This window comes from Alosa sapidissima, chromosome 11 (genome assembly GCF_018492685.1).
Source record: "Alosa sapidissima isolate fAloSap1 chromosome 11, fAloSap1.pri, whole genome shotgun sequence".
Classification (NCBI taxonomy): domain Eukaryota; kingdom Metazoa; phylum Chordata; class Actinopteri; order Clupeiformes; family Clupeidae; genus Alosa; species Alosa sapidissima.
This window is the reverse complement of record NC_055967.1, coordinates 23,248,074-23,270,665: the sequence shown is the minus strand read 5'-3', so window position 1 is coordinate 23,270,665 and position 22,592 is coordinate 23,248,074. Positions and strand designations below refer to the sequence as shown.

General features: G+C 44.2%; 1 protein-coding gene across 1 annotated transcript; it reads left to right on the top strand.

Moving 5' to 3' along the window:
• The first annotated feature begins 11,938 nt into the window (after window positions 1-11,938).
• LOC121724582 (pyruvate kinase PKM-like) lies at window positions 11,939-22,057 on the top strand. Its single transcript, XM_042111250.1, has 11 exons — window positions 11,939-11,976; window positions 13,476-13,651; window positions 14,691-14,782; window positions 17,209-17,340; window positions 17,713-17,899; window positions 18,176-18,446; window positions 18,542-18,692; window positions 18,895-19,047; window positions 20,084-20,250; window positions 21,038-21,219; window positions 21,454-22,057. The coding sequence occupies exons 2-11, from the start codon at window positions 13,498-13,500 to the stop codon at window positions 21,558-21,560; spliced, it is 1,596 nt and encodes a 531-aa protein (XP_041967184.1). The 5' UTR covers window positions 11,939-11,976; window positions 13,476-13,497; the 3' UTR covers window positions 21,561-22,057.
• Window positions 22,058-22,592: the final 535 nt, after the last annotated feature.

The following is a 22,592-nucleotide window of genomic DNA, read 5'->3' as shown; positions in this document are numbered from 1 at the left end:
CCCCCGTTTCTTTCTCTCTCTCTCTCACTCACCCTCCCTCTACTCCTCTCTCTATCTCTCTTTCGCTCGAATGTGAACAGAATGTGCTCCATGGGGTGCATGTATGATATAGGTATGTAGGGTATCATATGTTTTCCTACAAGTCCCTGCCACCACCCCCACCCTACATCTTCCTCTCTCTCCCTCCCCCCTTCTTCTCTGTTTTTCTCTCTAGAGAAAAGCATATTTAGAGTTTTATTTTTAAATGACTAAGGTTAGACAGTTCAACATGTACCTTAACATGCCACACTAGTGAAGGACAGTGCTGAGGCCGTGACTACCCGCTGACCTGATTTAGTCCTGGTCCTTTTTAGCATCCCATGTCAGATTGCACATGGTGCACACGTAGCCCCGTATACAACTCCATAACTGCTTTAGGCAGAATCGGCCCCCTGGGATCCAGCACTGTGACAGACACGAGAGGAACACTGCATCCCACAGACACGAGAGGAACACTGCATCCCACAGACACGAGAGGAACACTGCATCCCACAGCCCTGCAGCTGCGCCTGATCCTTGCACAGACACAAGTCCACAGAAACAAACCGTTTATCTCTGAGTCTTCACAGATACCAAATAACGAAGTAAAAAAGTCCATCCGTAGCTAAAGGGGCCTTTAGATAATGCAGAGACCGGTACTACTGGGTAGTCCATTACCTTTAACAATCCTGTGCAGAAAGCATCTTCCTTTGAAGGAGGTACAGTATGTGTCTGAGGTAGTGTTCCTTTGAGTAGACAGAAGAGAGAGGGCTTCCACTTGCTGTTCCAAAAGCTCAGAGACACCTGACTAAGCACACAGCAGAGTCATGAGGGTCTGATGTGGTTGGGATATGGTGAAGATGGAACAGGTATAATCGTGGGCATTTATACTTCTATCATTATTTATAGCGAGAGACAGAGTGAGAGAGAGAGAGAGGGGGGTGGGATGTATCTCCCTATCGCCTGAGAAAAATAAATTTGGCCTTTGCTTTGAGTAGGTAAAGCAGAATATACATACTCCATACTCTGCTATATACTCCATACTCTGCTATATACATACTCCATACTCTGCTATATACTCCATGCTCTGCTATATACATACTCCATATACTCCATACTCTGCTATATACATACTCCATAGACTGTGAGCTATCAAGTAGCATCCTGAAGGGCACGAGTGTGGATGAGACTGTGTGTTGTCATGGGCGCTAAAGGCACCTATCAGCATAAGTAGCATCCTGAAGGGCACGAGTGTGGATGAGACTGTGTGTTGTCATTTGGTGTTAAAGGCACCTATCAAGCATAAGTGCATCTGCGCGGACCATGATGCACTGCGTCCGACGTGTCAGACCACCTGTCCTAAAACGGACCAATCCGTAATCAGTCATCTGGAGCGGGAGCAGGATGCTGGAGTGCATCCGGGCGACCCAAGAGAGGAGTAATGATACATGAGAAAGCTCTCAGTGAGCCTTCTATCCAGCTGAACACATGAGAGGGGGACCAGGGGGCAAGATCATGTGCCTTTACGCATAAGGAGCAGTCATACCTAAAACAGTGAACAATATTCAGATTAAACACATACAACTACTGTAAAGTGTGTGTGAATATCACACTGCCACTCTTTTGGGATGAGACCCCACATACAATGATGTGCTCACATTGCTGAATGCAAAGAGACGTTGAAAATGAGCTCATACAACAGTTTTGGGCGAAGTTAAAAAAACAGGTTGATATTGACCTATATAACGTGTCTGAGAATTAATCAGCTGGGAAACTGTAACCCGCCGCTCATATATGGAGAGCATGCCATGTGTAAGGCATGTGTATTTTAGGCACAGCACAGCATGGAGCAGCGCAGAGACCACCACAGATGGAGGGAGCGGACAGGGAGGGATGACGGGCTGGACGGCCCGGCATGCATGCATGCATGCTGACATGTGCTGTACATACTGTTCTCTTCTGGGGGATAGCTTTACATGTGCTGACGGTCTCCTACACTTATGCCTGCGCTAATGCCAGGGCCTGGTGGCACCTCCTCATGAAACACAAGTCCAGCTGGAACAACTGTGGCTGGAACCACAGAGTGGGCTGGAATGGTGCGCGATACAAACATGTCATCTGGGGTGCTCTGATTAGGGGGGGTTTGGTGCAGATCACAATACAAACATGTCATCTAGGGTGCTCTGATTAGGGGGGTTTGGTGCAGATTACAATACAAACATGTCATCTGGGATGCTCTGATTAGGGGGGTTTGGTGCAGATTACAATACAAACATGTCATCTGGGATGCTCTGATTAGGGGGGTTTGGTGCAGATTACAATGCAAACATGTCATCTGGGGTGCTCTGATTAGGAGGGTTAGGTGCAGTGCCGGCCCGAGCCTTTTGGGGGCCCTAAGCAGAATTTGATTTGGGGGCCCCCTCCCACAACGCAGAGTCACCTGTGCTTGGCGATAATTGATAATGTCATATTATAAATTAATACAGTGAGGTTATGTATTAATACAGTGAGGTTATGTATTAATACAGTGACTGATTATGAACTACTGTCCCCCTGGACACAGATGCATAAGGACCCTCTCCCCCTACCCTAGTTGTGCAAATGTGGGTACAAACGGGTGTGTGTGTGTGTGTGTGTGTGGGGGGGGGGGGGGGGTAGATGTGATATCCTGTATTCTGGTGCATTTTTGGGATGGTCAGCTGGACAAGGGCAGTACCTAAATTTGTTCAGATTTATAGCCTTTTGCTTTTTGACTTATAGAGGTAGTGACTTCACACAACTACTTGGGGTTCAGGGTCCCTTGACCTCTTGGGCTCGGTAGGCTCATTCAGTAATCCATCCTTGCTCACATGCCAAAAATGTTTTGGGGCTCCGCTCTAGACTTCTGGCCCCATGTGCTTGGTAAACCAATGTATTATTATAGTTGTTATTTACACCAACCCTGTCACTTTTTAATCTTAGAGGGTACTAAAATCACAAATTTATTTGAAACATTCATATTCAAAGTGAAGCACTAAGGCTAAAGTTGAATTGAGAAATAACAAAATACAACTGCATTTATATTTGTTGTAAACAAGTACATCAGTTTAATGACTTGTTTTTCAACAGATTTGCAGAACAAATCCTCAAATGTGCATTAAATGAGCAATCTTCAACTACAAAATAAAACCAAAATAGACAAACATTAATAATTAACAATAAAATGTCCCAAAAAATAGATACTTATTCCTACTTCGTTCCTGGCTTTCAGGCATCTGCAACTCTGCAGTGGACGAACCTGCAATGATTAAATAAATACATAAATAAATTTTAAAAAAACTATGTTAAATGTGTCATGTCATATTAACAGGCTATGTAACCATTTGCCATCAAGAAAACCTCACCTTCTGTGTCATCAGCCATGGAGGCAGACACTTGATGAGGTAGAGTTAGGTAGAGGTAGAGATGTGCTCCAAAGTACTTCAACAGTGTCTCTGAAAAAAAAAGTGCATATTTGATCGAGCAGAATGAGTTTATTTTGCTATCATTACTTACACTCATCAACAAGCAATTCCACATGTAACAATTCATATTCTATTGGCAAATGAGGCATAATCAAAAGTATACTTAATTGCAGTATGGTGAACGCTTAACATGGTGCTACTGCAGCCTAAATATTAGGGTAGCACCGCTACATCACTCGCCACTATCTTAATCAAATTTAAGTCTATTTTCATTACAGAAGTCTCCCCACCCAACATGGTATAGTTTCTCAAACACTACCATCTCTCTCCAAAGATCTTAGAGCAGAGCGCACGTACTGTTCCATCTTTGCCTATGAAGCTGGAATGTTACCGATGCCCAGAGTCGCGCTAGTCAGTGGGTAGGGGTTGGGACTGGGAGCCTGGGCTTAGCCTGCTGTTGCTATCAGACTTACCATTATGTTACATATTATTGAACAGTAATAAACTATCAACACTTTCAAGTGTGAAATCAGAAACAATCCCTCTGTGGTAAATTTGCCTTCAGCTACGTTTTCATGTAGCTACTGTAGTGCTAATGTCCACTTCAGTCAGCTAGCTAACTTTAATTTACAACATAAGCCCACCTAGAGCTAGGGTACATGCTTGATTGAACATCCAAAACAATCCCAATATCCTTGACATCTGAAATACACCTAGATAATAGGCATGGGCCAAATGATTCTATTCCGGGAATCAGTTCTTTCAGTTCCCTTCACCTTCACAAATCGTTTGTTTGATTCGTTCTTTCAGTTCTTTCAGTTCCTTAAGTCAAAATATGCTTTAGAGCACCGTCTTGGTTGTCTTAAGTCAAATATCCTTTAAAACACCGTCTCATATGGTGTGTTACATCATTTATGTAAATATCAAGCTTAATATTAAGCACATAAGTGCCTTTTTTCATAAATATACTGAATGGAATTCAGTAAGAATCATATGGCGTTTTTCCAAGTTCTAGCGCTGGCAGGCAGGCACGTTAGTAAAGCCAGGCCTATCATTTGTTTACCCATAGCAACGTGGTTGCTACCTGCTGTAGTACTCTCATTCACGTTTTAGATCGAGATGAAGCTCTGTTCGTTTGTATCTTTTATTACGTGACCATATTTTTGTATATAAAAAGAACCAGTTCTCTTGTTTTGGGAATCAGTTCTCGTCGTTCACCTTCAGGATTCGTTCTTTCTGACCGAATCAGTCGCGAACTGCCCATGCCTACTAGATAAATATATATTAATGGGAGACATTTCTCTGTCGATGGCGGGGATTTAGTTCTGGTGATGGCTTATATTCGATCATGACAGCTAGCTAGCTACCTCAAGCACAAAACATACTGTAAATAATCATGCAAACATACCTGTATCTTGCTCGTTTTTCTCCTCCTCTGTCATTTTCTTCTTTCTGTTTTCGGCACCAGAGGGATACGTCCATTTTTGTGACTTGTCTTAACATCTCACCGTCTTTTCCGATTTTTGAACTTGATGCAGTGTTTGCACTTTATTGTCTATACACCCGAGGCTGGCAGACACAGTAGAGGTAGGCAGGCATATTGATCATGAAATCAGAATTTTCTTGTTTTGAATTATTAATTGTTTCATTTATTCATTCATTGATGTCACTTGTTTACTTTATTTATTATGTAAAAAAAAAGAAAAAGAAAGAAAGAAACTCGATTTGTTGAAGAAAGAAACTCCATTGGGGGCCCCCTGGTGGCCATGGGGCCCCAAGCAGCCGCTTAGTTCGCTTATGCCTCGGGCCGGCCCTGGTTAGGTGCAGATTACAATAAAATATTTACGCACATCACTATGGGACATAACAGTGACCATGATTATTGGCGCAATTTTTAGTGATTAAAATCAAGCTGAATTAAACTGAATGGATTTTCATGATGTGGAAACAAATACCCAAATCTAAATAGTTCAATGAGCTTGAAAGTGTCCTTAGTCTTTTACCCACACAGTAATTTCACAGCATGGCAAAGCCACATCATGACCATGCTGAGGCATTGACATTCTGTGAAGAATATCACAGATTCATGTCCCCCCCCCCAGGTATCGATTAAAATAACATTGTGCATGTACTCTAGATCAGTGTTTCTCAAAGTGTGGTCCGGGGACCTCTGGTGGTCCGCAAGCTAGTCCAAGTGGTCCACGGGCAAACGTGGATAAATATAATATAGATGAGTTGTTTGCAATACTGAACCAACTTTTAAATCATATGAGTCCTCTGACACATTACTAAAAGAAAGGTTTTGAACAACTCATCTTGCCAGTCAAGGAGTGAGTTGTCCAAAACCTTTCTTTTTAGTAAACTATGTGTACACGAACAATGTTCTCAATGCTCGAGTTCATGAGTAGAGACACCGATGATACTTCGATCAGTGATACTCCGAAGTTTCATGTTGTGTCGAGCCTTCTTAGTGTTCTAAAAATAGCAATTTTGACGCGATCATGTATCAAAATAGTAGTGCCCGTACGATTCCCATTCAAAAGGCCATTTGACCCGAAAACGACAACGCGGACAAGCTTACAAGTGGCGCTTAGGATGTAATTATGCTATTAAACGAAACTTTGACTCGGGTACATTCACAGAAACACCCTAGGATGCATTTTGGCGAAAGTTACGCTTTAATACTTGCAACTATACTAATAAAGCTTATTATTGTGACACGACACTCACACAACACATGACCTGCAATGCATAACCCTCCATATCTGGGGTCCTCACTACATGAAACTACATATTGGGAGGGCAGCTATGAGTGTAGTGGCACAGTGGTAACATCACCACCTGACAATCAGTCGGCCTGGGTTCCATACCCAAGACCCGCCGTTCGAGTCTATGGCCCTTTTGAATAAAAGCATCTGCTAAATACCAGTGAACAAGTCAACAAGCTATGTAGCTATGACAGATTCTGCCTTGCACAGATCCATTGTCAGCTGTTTGATCACATAACTCTCATCTCACATGGCTCTCAGTAAACCTGCCGTAACCACTGACACGGTGACCACAGGTAGAAATAATCTCTCAGCTGCATGTGTCACCGAGGCTCCGGCAGCAAACTTAACTGTTAGGAGGCATACACACACATGAACACACACAGCTACGGGGGTCCTGCGTTATGTTGCCATCTTTCACATTAGGACGTGAGGGTACGTGGGGATGCCAGTGGGCCGACTCCAGCTTCAGGCCCTCGTAACATTCTCTAGATGGTAGAGCCAAATGACTCTCAAATGACCAATCAGAATCCAGCGCTGAGACTGATGCCTTCAGGCATGCTCAGATGGGAGTCAGCCTAGTAGAGGTGTGTGGAGGTATGTGGAGGGGTAGTAGAGGTGTGGGGTGGGGTAGTAGAGCTGTGGGGTGGGGTAGTAGAGCTGTGCTTAACTCCTGTCCTGCACACAACTCCCCAGGCCAGCAGCCTCACCTGCCCCCCGCAGCTCCGCAGCACACAGCACCCCACCTGACCAAGAGCCAGCAGGTGACACAAAACAAATCATCAACAGCCCCATCAACAGCCACTGCTTTCTACAATCCACAAAGACAAGGAAGAACGTCTGCAACCAACCATCATCAAACTGCTCCACTCCAGTATGGCTATCCACAGCCACTAGCCATAGCTTCAGTACCCCCCCCCCCTCCATTGTTGTTACCAATGCCACTGGCTACAAGCCCTTACCCACCTCACCCACCTGTCAACTCTTTCCCTACCCCACCACCACCACCACCACCCCCGCCCCCACCTGTCAACTCTTTACCCCCCCCCCCCAACCCCCACCTGCACCAGTGAATGATGGGGCATCTACATCCAATGTTGCCCAGGGAGCGACTGCTCCGGTAACAAGGCCAAAGACAATGAAAACCAGGCCAGCGATGGAGGACTGGGATGCCTGGGATGAGTCAGCTGACGAGGCACTCATATGCCCTGTGCACACAGTAGCCACCGCCGACGGCGTGTCTGTGCCTGCAGTGCCTTTTACTGTGCCCTGTACCAACCAGCGAGCAATGCAATGGCGGATGCGGCGTCAAGAGCAGCCGCAAGAAAAAGAGAGGGAGGAGATAACGAAACGACTAACGAGAATGGACACGGAAATGGAAACACGGACGGATCTAACGGTAACAGGAACATTTTTGAAAATGACGACGAGAAATGCATGATGAGAGTGACAAAGAAGGTCAAGGAAACATCTGAAGAGGGAAAACGGGAAAGTTTAGCCAACATCATAGACATGCAGAACAGGTCAAGCCGAGAAGAAAAGTGGATTTGGATTGAAAATGCGGCGAAGCTCCATGATGACAACTTGTGGAGGTTTGGAACACAAACAGTGGCTCCAGAAAGTCTTCTACCATATCTGCTGCAGAAAGTCTTCTACCATATCTGAAGTCTTCTGCCATATCTGCTGCAGAAAGTCTTCTGCCATATCTGACGGCGCAAATTCATTCGCTTGGACACATGGGAGTGGAGAAGATGAGGAACAGATTCATGCCGGTCTGGTGGTCACCGAAGTTCACAGCAACGGCCACAGACATCGTCAAGCGGTGTGTCACCTGTCGGCAAAACAATCACGACAAGAAGGTTAAGTTGCCCATGCTGAAGACACCAGCTCCACCAGGACCATTCAGAGTTCTCCAGATAGATTACATCACTCTTCCCAAGTGGCTACCGAGATGTTCTGGTTGTCCTGTGCAAGTTCTCCAGGTGGATTGAGGCATTCCCTGCACGATCTGGAACTGCACTACACACTGCCAAAGTCCTTGTGAAAGACATCATTCCCCGATGCGGATTGCCATAACATAGTCGGCAGTGAAGGTCCAGGGTGAGAGAAAAGTGGATACATGCAAGCAATTGCAAACTAATAGAACCGCCTGAAACATGACGCGCTTGGGTAGGGTACGAATTCTATCTGAGTTTCCGCCGATCTTCTTTTAGGGGTGAGGTGTGAAGAGGGGGGAAGATTCACGGGAGACTTTCATTTTGACAGGGAATTTATGACGTCAGGGGAAATGAAAGGTTAGGGATCCGAAGGTAGAATCTTTCCTTTGAGAATCCGAACATGCTCAGAGTGTTGTGGTAGTGGACTCTTCTTGACACAAACTCATGTTATGAAAAATTATAGACTTAGATAAGTCTTATAATTGATTTTGATGATTAAATATGTGTAATTACTGATATATGAAATGTTTAATCTGAGGATACGATTGCGATTGCCGATTTTTGAGAATGATTACAGTTAAGCTAGATCGAGAGGGGAGAGTAATCCTGTAGTCCTGGTTCTAGAGGTGGGTTTCTGGGGCCACCCGTAAGGGAGCTGAACACGCACCAGGGGGGGACCAGGGTTGGGAGGATGCTACACCCCTATAATAGATGATTATATATATATACACTGTTGTTTTCATGACTATCCTTCAACTGATACTGCTCTTTCTTTTCACTCCACATGTGCCTATGAGGTTGCCGGGAGCCACAGACAACATCTGGGACAGAGACTTTGCCTTTGAACTGAACTGTATAGCCGGTTTCCCGAAGTTCCAAATGACTTTGTTTTCCTTTTCTTTTGACCCTTAGAATGTGAGATAATCATCAGCAACATAATCAGTTTTTAAGTTTTCTTTCAAGGTGCCTGCACTTCTTTTCTTTTCCTTAAAGTGCCTGAGAAGTAATGCTTGGTTTTATTATTTTTCTATTTTTTGTTAGGACACATCAGACTCTTTGCGATTGTTTGATCTATAAAAACCCTGTTTTTTGATTGATCAAGAGGGGGGACTGTAGAATTCTGGGGTATTCTCACTGTATTCTGATGTGTTCATATGTTACTTCTGTGTGTAGTATACAACAGGGAGAGGTCCATATTATTGTACATAACTGTGCCTTAGGCCTGTGTACCAGTAGGAAGGTCATACAGGCCGATGTTTAGGAACATCCGAGGAACATCAGTGATAACATGGGCCGAGGGAGACAGCATGTCTGCCTGTTCCTATCTCCATCTGGCCAGAGCCGTTTTTTGTACACTAGTTGGCACCTGCCACGTTGGCATGATTGACGTTTGTATGTTTTAGTATAACAGCCTTTGTCTTAGGTTTTGACACGGAGACGGATCGAGGAAGCGACCCGAGGAGCATCTTCTGTCTGAAGGCTCAGCAGCCGCTTCTAATAACAACCACAACTGTTAGACTCTGCACAGTTTTACTGTTTGAGACTAGCCTGTGTTCTGTTATTCATTGTTGTACCATCTACAATAAATCATCATCTAATCGCCGATCCTGATCCCGCCGTCAAGCTTTATTGACCATCTTCAATACAGACCTTAGAACTAAAACACAACGCAACAACCAGAGAATCCAACAACATGAAAAAATATAAAAATATTAAAAATCCGTTATCCATTCTTTAGGACGGCACAGTAAATGGGTAATTGTTGCTTATTTTGATTTTCAATTGAGCACAGTTACTGTTTTCTGTTCAGAAGTTAAACATTTAAATGATGCGTCAATTTTCTAATTTACCTTTTTTGCGCTTGTGGTTGGACTGAACCACGAGCACCGGGGGGAGAACACCATCTAGCTGGGCCAGGCTAGATGGTGGAAGAGAGCCCCGCCTGAAGTTGTTCGTGATTTTGACTCACTAGCCTACTTTAGAGATTAATAACGAAAACTTCTCCGATTTTTGGGAGATGGCACGTTAAACAAAGCTTTCAGCCTATGTTGAACATATCTACAGTATATTTGAATACCATGGCCATGCCATAAGCACTGTTTGACATGGGACATTTTTGCTTATTTAACACTTTACGCTAGACTAGGTTTCATTAGGCTAAACGAAGACACAACAGTGAGTAGCCTAAACCTAATTTATCATTTATCCATTTATTAATTTCAACAGCAAATAGCCTACATTGCTGTAGGCTACTGAACCACGCCCAACAAAAACCGTAAAAAAGGCAAAAAATCCAATATTAACTGAATTTTACTTTTGTTTCCAATCCAGTTTCTGTTTTTGTCTTTATCTTGCGTGACTAATGACACATTTAGAAAATAGCAGCAATTATCTATTTGCTGACAAGTTAAAAAAAAAAAAACACATTTTTATTTGGATCAGATGGATAGAGCAAATAGAACAAAGCACTGCAAAGCCTTACACGGACCTTTGCTGATACATGGTATTTATGTTTTATGCTGTATTTGGGGGTTGTGTGAATGTCCTGTTTTTTGTTTTATTTATTTGTTTGTTTTTTCTCTGTGCGTGTGTTGCACACTTGTGGTTTGTCTTCATGGTGTCTCGTTTTTGTTTTTATTGTCTTGTGTTTTTTGCTGTTTTTGTGATTTAAATTTCATGACCAACTTGCCTGTAACAACTGGCCAAGTCAATTAGGACTGCAGTTGGAAATGAGCCTGCGGGCTAGCACTGATACATTTACAGACATGCTGATCATTGTGCGTTGTCCTAATAACTAAATTAAATTAAATAAAATGAAATCATATCTACCTAAATATTATAAACAAATAAAATCCATTCTCTGTCGTTACATTGGCTGAAGCTAGCAAGGAAACTAACTAGGGATCTAGGGCACTAATATGATTGAAGAGTAAACGGATACATCTGACAGGCATCCCATATTAAGCATCCCATTTCAACTGGGGAAATTTAGCAGCACTTTACACATTACACAACATAAACCATCTATCATCACAGGGAGACCAAGCAAGCTATTCTATATTGGTGCTGCTGGTGCAGCCAGAACAATACGCCCTTGTTCTCTATAAAAGCAATGTCGGGGGCATAAATATAGATCTCTGTTTGAACGACATGCACAGCACTGTGCATCTGAGGGCTCTGGCAGCAGATTCAGTCATCTGCCCATTTCACTTATAGCTTAGCATTAAACTGTGACACTGCTCCAAACGGGTCAAACTCACTGATTGTATCCCAAACATCACAGATAGCGGCCAATATAAATTGGGTGTTATTGATCACTGACAATGTTTCACAGAACGGATTTAAGATTTCCTGGTTCCAAAAATATAATTGCATACCTTAAATAGACAAACTGGAGAACTTCGAGCTAAACCAAACGTTTCTGAAATGTATGAAAGGCAGATTTAAGTAGCCTACCCCAGGAAGTTTTCTGATTGGTCGCGACCTTTGCCGCATCACATCCATAATTTCGAAGGTGTAATTGGGGATTCGACAGAAAATAATCCCTGGTGCTATGAAAAGGTTAATAATACGATCTAAATTGGTGGTATATTATATGCTTAATAGTAGATGACAAGTGTCTCAACATTGACGGTGTCAAATGATTTTCTGAATTTCCCGGTAATGTTGTGCTACGTTTAAAAATATCCCCGTTTTCCTCACGGAAGGATACAACGCGCTTTTTCACAGAAAGTAGTGCCGGTTAGTTTAGGGATTAATTGCAGCCGGTGTCCGGATGCAACGCCCATAGGTCTCTGCAAGCAGGCGAAGGTAAGAACCAGCCAATTAGGATGATAGGGCACAAGGCTAATGCATTACTGATGCAAAAGTAGGATAGAATCAGGAAAGATAACCACATTAAGGGGCCACATTACTTAATTAACAGCAACATTTATTTTCCCACGTAGACTGATGATGGCAACGAAATGCAAAAGATGAGGGGTAGATGTGGACTACAGTCTCTGTTGAGTCAAAGAGGAATGTGACTGTGGATATTGACTAAAAGGCTGATTTTTAGGCTGTTGTAAAACCATTTTTAGTTTATCAACAGTATTGAGCAAAAGTTTGTGGCACTTCTGGGAAAATGCTTTAATGATGGCATGAATAGTTTTTCTCATCCAATACATAAAAAGTGTGGTAAACACAGAAAAATCAATTCAATATCTGGTGCGACTTTTGTCTTCAAAGCATTTCAGAGAATTTACCAGATTAGGCTGTCTTTGTCTATTTTTTTAATCCATTCGCAAGTTGTTCTGAAAAAAATATGATCTGATTTCCTTCAACTCTTCAGTCTGCAAGCTGGTGCATTACTCTATTTTAGTGGCATATACTGTACACGTATCACTGGAATACTTTAAAAAGTAAAATACAACAGAATTTTACAATAGCATATTCTTAATAGAAATAAGTCTAATTGCCTTAAATGTTTTCCCAGTAATGTGTATGGCTTTGTAATTTAGATGTGTATGCTCAACTGATTGTAATTACAGTAATATGTATGCTGGTGTGTTGAGTTTGTGACTGCAAGTTTACCTGGTCAAAGAATTTGCATTCTCTGTATGAATGCACCATCCTTACAAGTCACTTACTGTTATTTATTTCAAATTCATTAACCGGCACCTATTTCAGTCAAAGTGCAGGATATGCACTACTGTAAACATTTTTATTTTTCTCCAAAGTGAAAAATCATTTTGCCCTATAGTTAGATGGTGTACTCACCCCAATGGCATAGTGAATGCACATTAAGCTGTATGTGGGCTATGCCCTAAACAGAGACAAATGGCATTATCTGGTGTCATGTGATCCCACCCCAACTCTCAGAGCAGACAGCTGGGGAATGTATGCAACTGTTAGGAACCAGCCAGCTGACATATCCTGCACGGACTAATGCACCTCTCAGAGACAATGATGGCATATGGCATTACCATAGCTCAGTGTTAATGGGGCACATGTTTCATAGATTATGCACAGTGTACATACTTGAAGCATATATAACTGGTTGTTTATTTGTTGTTTATTTGAAAAGGTTACATTTTTATTGGTATTCCTCAATCACAGCTACATGTGCCCCAAACTGGAACGTTGAGCCTCCTGAGAGATTCTGTTAAATGAGAATGTCCTATAATAAGCAGGAGTGTGTGTGAAGCTGAGGGAGATTGACCAGCACTCTCTTAACCCTCTGTTGTGTTGTGTTGTGTTGTGTTGTGTTGTGTTGTGTTGTGCTGTGTTGTGTTGTGTTGTGTTGTGCTGTGTTGTGTTGTGTTGTGCAGGACCCCAGCAGATCCTCCCATCATGGCTCAGAAGATGAAAGACATGGGCTCTGCCTTCATCCAGCAGCAGCAGCTGCATGCTGCCATGGCGGACACCTATCTGGAGCATATGTGTTTGCTGGACATCGACTCTGAGCCCAACGTGTTCCGCACCACAGGCATGGTCTGCACCATTGGTCAGTACCTCCTCAGCGTCTCTCATAACTTACAGTAATGGCTGCACATGCTGTAGGGGGCTGTTTACTTGGTTCTATTCATCTGATAGAGCTTGTTCTGGTTCAGCCCCCTCATTACACTCATCACTCATTCAGACGCAGCCTGTACAGTGCAGTGGTCCACTCTCTCGACTGACTCCCTGCTGGCCTTGAATGCCTCTTAGGGTCTATGTAACGTCAATGAAGTTGGAGTGTCAGAATTTGTTTTGTTGTGTTCATAATGTGGGTGGAATGAATGTGGGTGTCAAGTTCAGTTTCTCATTCATGTGTGTGTGTGTGTGTGTGTGTGTGTGTGTGTGTGTGTGTGTGTGTGTGTGTGTGTTCAGTTTTTCATTCATGCCCTGTGGAAGCCACATAAATGTGACTTTTTGTCTCATGGAATGCTCTAAAACATTGATAAAATATAGTATAATAGATCTATAGATATGTGATAATATTGGCATAACAGTGGTCATAGGCCAATAAAAAATATTATGCAGACCTGTTCTACACTGTCATTGGCAATAGGTGAAAATGAGTTTGAAAATATTGGCATATCAAATATTTGCAAAAATCTAATATAAGTATATAAGTATAAGTATATATACTTTTTTGATCCCATGAAGGAAATTTGGTCTCTGCATTTATCCCAATCCGTGAATTAGTGAAACACACTCAGCACACAGTGAACACAGGTGAAGCACACACTAATCCCGGCGCCGTGAGCTGCCTGCTACAACAGCGGCGCTCGGGGAGCAGTGAGGGGTTAGGTGCCTTGCTCAAGGGCAGTTCAGCCGTGCCCACTGGTCGGGGTTCGAACCGGCAACCCTCCGGTTTCAAGTCCGAAGCACTAAGCAGTAGGCACATCCCTACAAAACAATACTGAAATAAATGCTGTGAATGCTGAATTAAACACAGAGAGCTTGCGTAAACAAACAAGGAAGGAAGTCATTTGAAAAGGTCTGCTCAAAAGGTCTGCTCAGATAAAAGATGTGCATCTCTGCCCTGTGTGCCTCCACAGGACCTGCCTCCCGTTGTGTGGACAAGCTGAAGGAGATGATCAAAGCTGGGATGAACATCGCTCGCCTCAACTTCTCTCACGGCTCTCATGAGGTCAGTGTGTCCTTGAATCAGGCTCCGCCGCATTTACTGATTCCAGTGAGCCGTAAATCACAGAAGAGGCGACAAGGAAAGGCCAAGGTCGTAAAGTAGAGGCCAAGGTCATGGACCATGTAATAGTCATGACTGAATTCAGTAATTGTGGCTGGTGGAGCTATTTTTAACAGTAAAACTGGACTTCATATTTGGTCATTACCACCTCACCTCTTAAATAGTTTTCCTTGTCTAGGTTTGCGTGTTTCTGATAAGGGGCCAATAGTTCTCCAGGTGCCCATGCAGCAGTGTCTATTATTAGATTATTTATGAACGGATATGTGGCTAGTGGGGCATCCGATATGCGAAAGTGCCTCAGCACATAGCTCATCTCGTATGTATGTATACTGCACATGTATAAATACCCAGGAATGTACCAGCCCACAAGGCCTTCGTGCCAACGGCAATGTGACACGGGAGTTGGAAATGTACCCAGTCGGATAAACACCAATTATGCAACTATAGTATTACAGCTGAAGACGAGCCTGCTGCGCTGTTGCGCTGCACAACTGTTGCTCTGCAGGACGAGGTGTCCGTCCAGCAGAGAGATTCCACCTACCGAGTTATTTTACTGTAGTGGGCAGGACAGACACCCATCAGAATCAGAACTAGAATCAGAATCCTGCCGCACAGACACCCATCAGAATCAGAATCCTTGTCAAAGTCCACTGTCTCAGGTTTTGTAGGCCTATACAGTAGGTCTCCTTTTCACTTTGAGTGGAAAAAGTAGAGATACAAGTGAACTTGGTCCCTCCCTACCCATATCAAACATGTTCAAACTAGTGCTATATTCTCCTATTAATCATTTACAGCCAACTAGGTCTTGTAGATTGGTGGTTTTCAAGTATGAATACATTTCAGGGCTCCAGAGTGCGACCAACCTAATTTTTCAAAAGTGCGACTAAAGAAAATCGGAGGTCGCACCGGTGCGACCAGCTATTCGAGAGAGGAAAAAGTGTCCGCATTGAAACTCTACCTTTGGTTCAATAACACATATTTGGCCAATATCGTGGTTTAAACAAATCACAGATAGTGAAGGGCGGGACCTCCCCTCTGATTGGCCGTGGCCCAGTGCCTGTGTGTAAATTTGAAAATGCGTGTGCTGCAGAGAGAGAGAGAGGTCAGAGACCCGTTAGATAAACAGAGTGGATGTAGTTGCATTACAATGTGGTCACATAGGCCGAGATAAATGTCCCCTCTCCCCACTGCCTTTCAGCGGCTGGCAGCAGCAAACCGATCAGACGAGCCCGAGATGACGAGATGAAGTTTATCGTTGCCTACGATAGGCCTAGTGAAACTTCCCTTCACCAAGTTCAGTCCGAAATAATTATTCACCAGAAAAATAGTTTGAACGTAAACCCGACGTACAGGAATGCCACTTATGCGCCAAATTTATAGGAGTCATTGCAGATAAAAAGACGTCTTAAAATTGCGAACAATGCATACAAGGCCTTCCCGAACGACAGAGATACAGATATCGCCGAAAAGGAGTGCGTCATTGACCGCAGTTACATGCATGGAGTAGGCTAACCCGGTTTTCAACAGCAATATTCTTTTTCCGCGCGAGTTGTGTAAACTCATTCTGATGGCATCAATCAATTTAATCCGGTAGCCTATTTGGCGCAAACCGAATATCGCTGCTACATTTAAAGCCCGAATATTCCCTGCATGTATAACTGTGGTCATTGTGTACGGTGAATTAAAAGGACACATTTAGATCGAGCATGGCAATAATAATAATAATAGGCCTACAATTTCGTTACTGCATTAACCATAGTGATGTTCTTATTGAAAATTTAAAAATACTAAAATTAAAAAATGTAAATTGCATTGTGGGGCTGTCAAATGATTATTGCAATCATCATTGCAAAATCAGATAAAAATCCCCCAGGCTACTTGGAACATCTCTTTAAATTGTGCTCAAATACATTTCTATGGAAGATGCTAGCATGGCGAGCTGGTTTAGCCAAGGCCTAAAGATCATGAAGGATAGTCTGTAAGACATTGAGCCATGGGATGTGCAGTTTGTGCAGAAGCCCTTAAAAGACGTGCACTGTTAATTTACTCACTGTTATTTTTATTTAATTCATCTTGAGATGTTTTAAGTTTAAATTTCAGCTCAGTGAAGCACTTAAAGCACCAACACTTCATTAAGTTACTTTTCTTGTAGAATTGTAAATCATAAGTCATAGGACAACCTAAAAAGTGAACCTGCTGCAGTGTTAAATGCGATGTGGTTGAAAATTTGGGTGCACCTAACTTTTGTGCTGGTGCACCTAAGAAAAAAAGTTAGGCGCACCAGTGCAACCAGTGCAAAAAGAGCCCTGCATTTAGGCCAGATGTTTACCTGATGCAATAGCTGATGCATGTTGTCCATGTGTTTGCAGTACCATGCTGAAACCATCAAGTTCATCCGCGAAGCTGCAGAGAGCTTCCAGCCTGGAACCGTGGAGTACAGGCCCGTTGCCATCGCCATGGACACCAAAGGCCCCTGCATCAGGACTGGTCTCATTAAGGGCGTAAGTACACCGCCAGTCTAACTAGCACTTCTGACAACCTGACACACCTGATGCGCTCTTCCCTCCTCTACCTCCCTCCTCTCTACCTCCCTCTCTTCCCGCCTCTACCTCCCTCTCTTCCTTCCTCTCTACCTCCCTCTCTTCCCGCCTCTCCACCTCCCTCTCTTCCCTCTATCTCCCTCTCTTCCCTTCTCTACCTCCCTCCCTCTCTTCCCTCCTCTACCTTCCACTCTTCCCTTCTCTCCAACCCCCCCCCCCCCCCCCCCTTATACTGTGTATGAAGTTAGCCACTAACACCGTTAACTAGCCCCATTTTCTAGTCTTACCTGAGGTTATTCACTTCCTGTGCCATCTGTGGCCTGTACCCTGCAGAGTGACACTGAGGAGGTCAAGCTGGTCAAGGGCGAGATGCTCAAGCTGACTATGGACGACCAGTTCAAGGAGAATTGCAACGAGAAGAACGTTTGGGTTGACTACAAGGACATGCCCAAGGTTGTGGAGGTTGGCAAGCACGTCTACCTTGACAACGGCTCCATCCGCCTTATGGTCAAGAGCGTTGGTAAGTCTTCACATACCCAGGTGTCCACGGAAATACTGCTCCATTGGGAGATGATGAAGACCAATTCTTACCCAGATATCCTAAAAACCAAGCACAGTTTAGCACTAACTATAACTTTAGATTATTTAATTGTCCAGTAAGCATATGCCACTATGCCTCCAGCTGTTGACAAAAGACTTGATCGAGTCATTCTTTATTATGCTACCACTGTGTAATATCTCTTCCCTCCTAAATCCTTGCCCCTGGCCTCACCTGTGCCTGCACACCTGTCCCCAGGTAATGACTTCCTGGAGTGTGAGATTGAGAATGGCGGTACACTGGGTAGCAAGAAGGGAGTGAATGTGCGCGGCGCATCCTGGGACCTGCCTGCCGTGTCAGAGAAGGACACGAAGAACCTGCAGTTCGCTGTGGAGCACGGCGTCGACATGGTGTTCGCCTCCTTCATGCGCAAGGCTGCCGACGTGCACGCCGTCAGGAAGGCCATGGGTGAGAAGGGCAAGGACATCAAGGTCTTCAGCAAGATCGAGAACCATGAGGGCTGCCGCAAGTAGGCGTTTCTTCATGAAGATTATTCTAAACAATACCGTCAAAATAATTCTAGTCGGTCAGTTTTTTTAAAAATATGTATGTCCATTGGTTTAGGTTTGACGAGATTATGGAGGCTAGCGATGGCATCATGGTCGCCCGTGGCAACCTGGGCATTGAGATGCCTATTGAGAAGGTGTTCCTGGCTCAGAAGATGATGATTGGCCGCTGCAACAGAATTGGCAAGCCCGTTATTTGTGGCATGCAGGTGAGCAGTGCAGTGCCAAAGCAGATAGCCTAGCAATGTGGCAGGGTAATTACCGTGATAGCCTAGCAGTGTGGCATGGTCATTAGCGTGATAGCCTAGCAGTGTGGTAGGGTTGTATTAATGCTATGATCAGGGTTATGGCATTGCTAAATTCTTTCTTGCTGTACCTGAGTGGGTCACTTTTCCACTTTGTGTCTGACAGATGCTGGAGAGCATGATCAAGAAGCCCCGCCCCACTCGTGCAGAGAGTGTCGACGTGGCCAACGCCGTGCTGGACGGAGCCGACTGCCTCATGCTGTGTGGTGAGACCGCCAAGGGAGAGTACCCCGTCGAGTCCGTCCGCATGCAGCACAAGGTGAGCAGGGCGCCCCCTAAGGACCACTGTAGTTATGGCAGTTATCAGGCGCACACATTAATCTGGACCATTGTAGTTGGGGCGTGTAGTGTGGGCTTGTAGCCTTTCTGTATCTGTCTGATTGACTGAAGTAGCAGTGGGTGACTAATCCAGATATAAACATGCTCAATGATGTATGCTTGTATATTTTCTGTAATGCAATTTTACTAATTGTTTATTTTCCTTTGTCTATTTCACTAGTAGTGTATTGTGCTACTTTTATATATTATTAACCTTTTATCAATGTGTCACTCTGTGTTTACTAATGCTTCTCTGCACCTGCTTTCTGCCTGCTTGCCTTGCCTTGTTTTCCCCCCTAAACCCCTTTGAATAGCTCCTGTTGCATGCTGGTTTGTGTCGTGGACTGAGAGTGCGCTCAGTGGTGTCCTTGGCCTATGATGGGTCACTGTGGATCTCAGACTCCCCCGACCTGCTGTGCAACCAGCTAATGGCAAACATCCAAAGGTCCACTTCCCCAACTTCACCAGCAGTCATCACTCAGCTCAGTGCTATAGCCACTTGCACAGGTCTCCTGGCTTGGCACTTCTGGATTGGTCCTTTCTGGGTTTAGCACTGTGGGCTATCTGAGTTTTCTGGTCGGGTTAAGTGAATGCATGAAGTTTGGTAGTAGTAGTTTGGTATGCATGGGTGTTTTTGTGTCATGTTCTAGGCTAACAAATCAACATGCTAAATCCTGAATACCTTTCATCAAGAAAGAAATGTGAATCAGTTAAAGCAGGCCATGTTGTATATGTTCAGTACATAATATGTATATATTATAATATATGATATGCCAGACCTGAACCAATCAGTGCAACAGTTTTAGTAGTTCTGATTTAGTACTGTGAAACTTCACCTATGACAAAACACTGTGTTTATATGTTAAAAAATATTTTTTTTATGTTTGTAATGTAAACATTCAGTCTTTTGGAATCACATGTTAAGTACGGTATGATCTGAGTTTTGTCCTGATGTCTTTATGTGTGTCTCTGTCCAGATTTGCCGTGAGGCCGAGGCAGCCATGTTCCACAGACAGCTGTTCGAGGAGCTGCGTCGTACCTCCCACCTGACCCGTGACCCCAGCGAGTGTGTTGCCATGGGCGCTGTCGAGGCCTCCTTCAAGTGCTGTGCTAGCGCAATCATCGTCCTCACCAAATCTGGGAGGTCAGAGAGCTGTATACCTATACCCGCCTGTTATCCATCACTGTCTTGCAGAGCACAGTGCTGTGACAGAGAGAGAAACGCACACTGTGACCTTTCGTGAGCTATGACCTCTGACAAGGCAGAGATAATTTTAACACCAATTTGTCATTTGTGACTGTCAGGTACCATGGAGACAGGCAAATTTAAACACACACACACACACACACACACACACGTGCACAACACTCACTCACTGCTCGAACACTGACATTGCGGCTATTTTGTAACACGTAAATTGACACTGAAACTGATCTGAGCCAGAGTGGAGTGAAGCCACACTGCTCTCATCAGTGTTTCACAGGGGTTGTAGTCACGGCAACACGCTATATTCTTCTACATACAGTATGTGCATATGATACCGGTATATGTAGTATTTAAGCTGCTGAGTGTTAGCTCTGCAGGCTGTAGGGGGGAGTGTTAGGTATCCTCTCTGGTCTGTCCTTGCTGAGGAGCAGTGCAGCTGAAAAAGAAGCCGGTGAAAAAGAAGCCATGTAGTGTAATCTCAGGGTTGATATAATCACAGGTGTTGTCTCAGGGGTGATATAATCACAGGTGTTGTCTCAGGGCTCATAAAGTCACAGGTGTGATATAGTCACAGGTGTTGTCTCAGGTGTGATATAGTCTCAGGTGTTGTCTCAGGGCTCATATAGTCTCAGGTGTGATATAGTCACAGGTGTTGTCTCAGGTGTGATATAGTCTCAGGTGTTGTCTCAGGTGTGTCTGACCCCTGACCCCTGTCCCTCCGCAGGTCTGCTCACATGCTGTCCAGGTACAGACCCCGCTCCCTCATCATGGCCGTGACGCGTAACGAGCAGACAGCTCGCCAGTGCCACATGTACCGCGGCGTCAAGCCCGTCTTCTACAACAAGCCCGCTCACGACGTCTGGGCTGAGGACGTCGATCAGCGTGTTATCTTCGCCATGGAGATGGGTAAGGGTCCAGAGCTCCTTTTGTTTTACCACCAGTGGTGTAGTGGACATAGCTATGGACACAAAGTATCATGCTGCTATTGGTTTTAGCTCTCTGGACAGGAAGTAGTATACTGCTATGGGTTTTAGTTCTCTGGACAGGAAGTAGCATACTGCTATGGGTTTTAGCTTTCTGTTGGAATTGGTCCTGTCCTGGCTTAAGAGTCAAACCTTCTCCCTTCCTTTCTCTACTCAGGCAAGCACCGCAAGTACTTCAAGTCTGGCGATGTGGTGATCGTGGTGACTGGCTGGCGTCCAGGTTCCGGTTACACCAACACCTTCCGCATTGTTCTGGTGCCTTGAGTGCCACCTTTGGACTGAACCACTTCCCCTAACCCCCAAAACTCCCCTTAAGAAGGAACCCATGAGACCCACTTTGTTAAACAGACATGTGGAATGTAAGGACCTCTAACTGGCATTCCTCCCAGAAGACTCGTGGAGGATGCCACTCACTCAGTAACTGTGTAACTCTCCTCCCCACACAAACAAACCCATGAACCAGTGTGTCATCTGCATCATCCAGACACGAGCAACAGCGTTGGGCATCATCAGCGTGTATGTGTGTATGTGCTGTGCGTGTGTGTGTGTGAGTGTGTGTGTCTACAGTGTGCTGGGAATCGTGAAGACCCTGCAGTTCTACAGAAGACCGGTGGGGGTCTTTCTTGACCCCCCCACTCCTCCGTTAACCAGCCTCTTGGCTGCCCACGTGGCATCGCTGGGCCGACTCGTAGACACTGAACACACGCTGTGGCGCCCAATCATCACTGGATTTCCACCTATTAAAGAGATGACCACCTGCAGTGATGTGTTGCTCTCTGTCTCTCTCACTAGATTTCCTCATTTTGGTTCAGAATTAGGATAGTTGATTTCATGCCTCTCATTAGTGCCATCTGCAGGCAGCTCTGAGTAGTGAAATTCAGTTCCAATCAGTTTCTCCTACATTCACCATACTACAGTAACAATACAGCACATTCACACACATGAAGGTCCCCCTACCACCATGACCCAAAATAATGGCACTCAAGAAGGTGATCATGTATACCTCTTGTTTAGAAGCAATGTAAGCTTCGAATTTCTATGAAAGGGTATTCAAGAGATATAAACCTGATTTCCTAAATGATAATGCCAGCGAGTAAAATGTTTTAAAAGGTGGTTTTCACTTCAAAACCCTCAATCAGAAGAGCCTGTCATAGTAAATACATATAGAACACAACAGGGTATCACAGGTTATACCTCAGACAGATTGGAAGGGGAAAACACACTTTAATAAGTCTTGAAAAAAACATTAAATACTAACTAAGACAAAATAAGAATAAAAGGTTACACTCTACTTGA

Coding starts and splice junctions, on each gene's coding strand:
- LOC121724582 (XM_042111250.1), top strand. CDS start 13,498: ATGGCTCAGAAGATGAAAGACATGGGCTCTGCCTTCATCCAGCAGCAG. Junction 17,900..18,175: donor CCTTATGGTCAAGAGCGTTG/GTAAGTCTTCAC, acceptor ACCTGTCCCCAG/GTAATGACTTCCTGGAGTGT. Junction 19,048..20,083: donor CCGTCCGCATGCAGCACAAG/GTGAGCAGGGCG, acceptor GTCTCTGTCCAG/ATTTGCCGTGAGGCCGAGGC.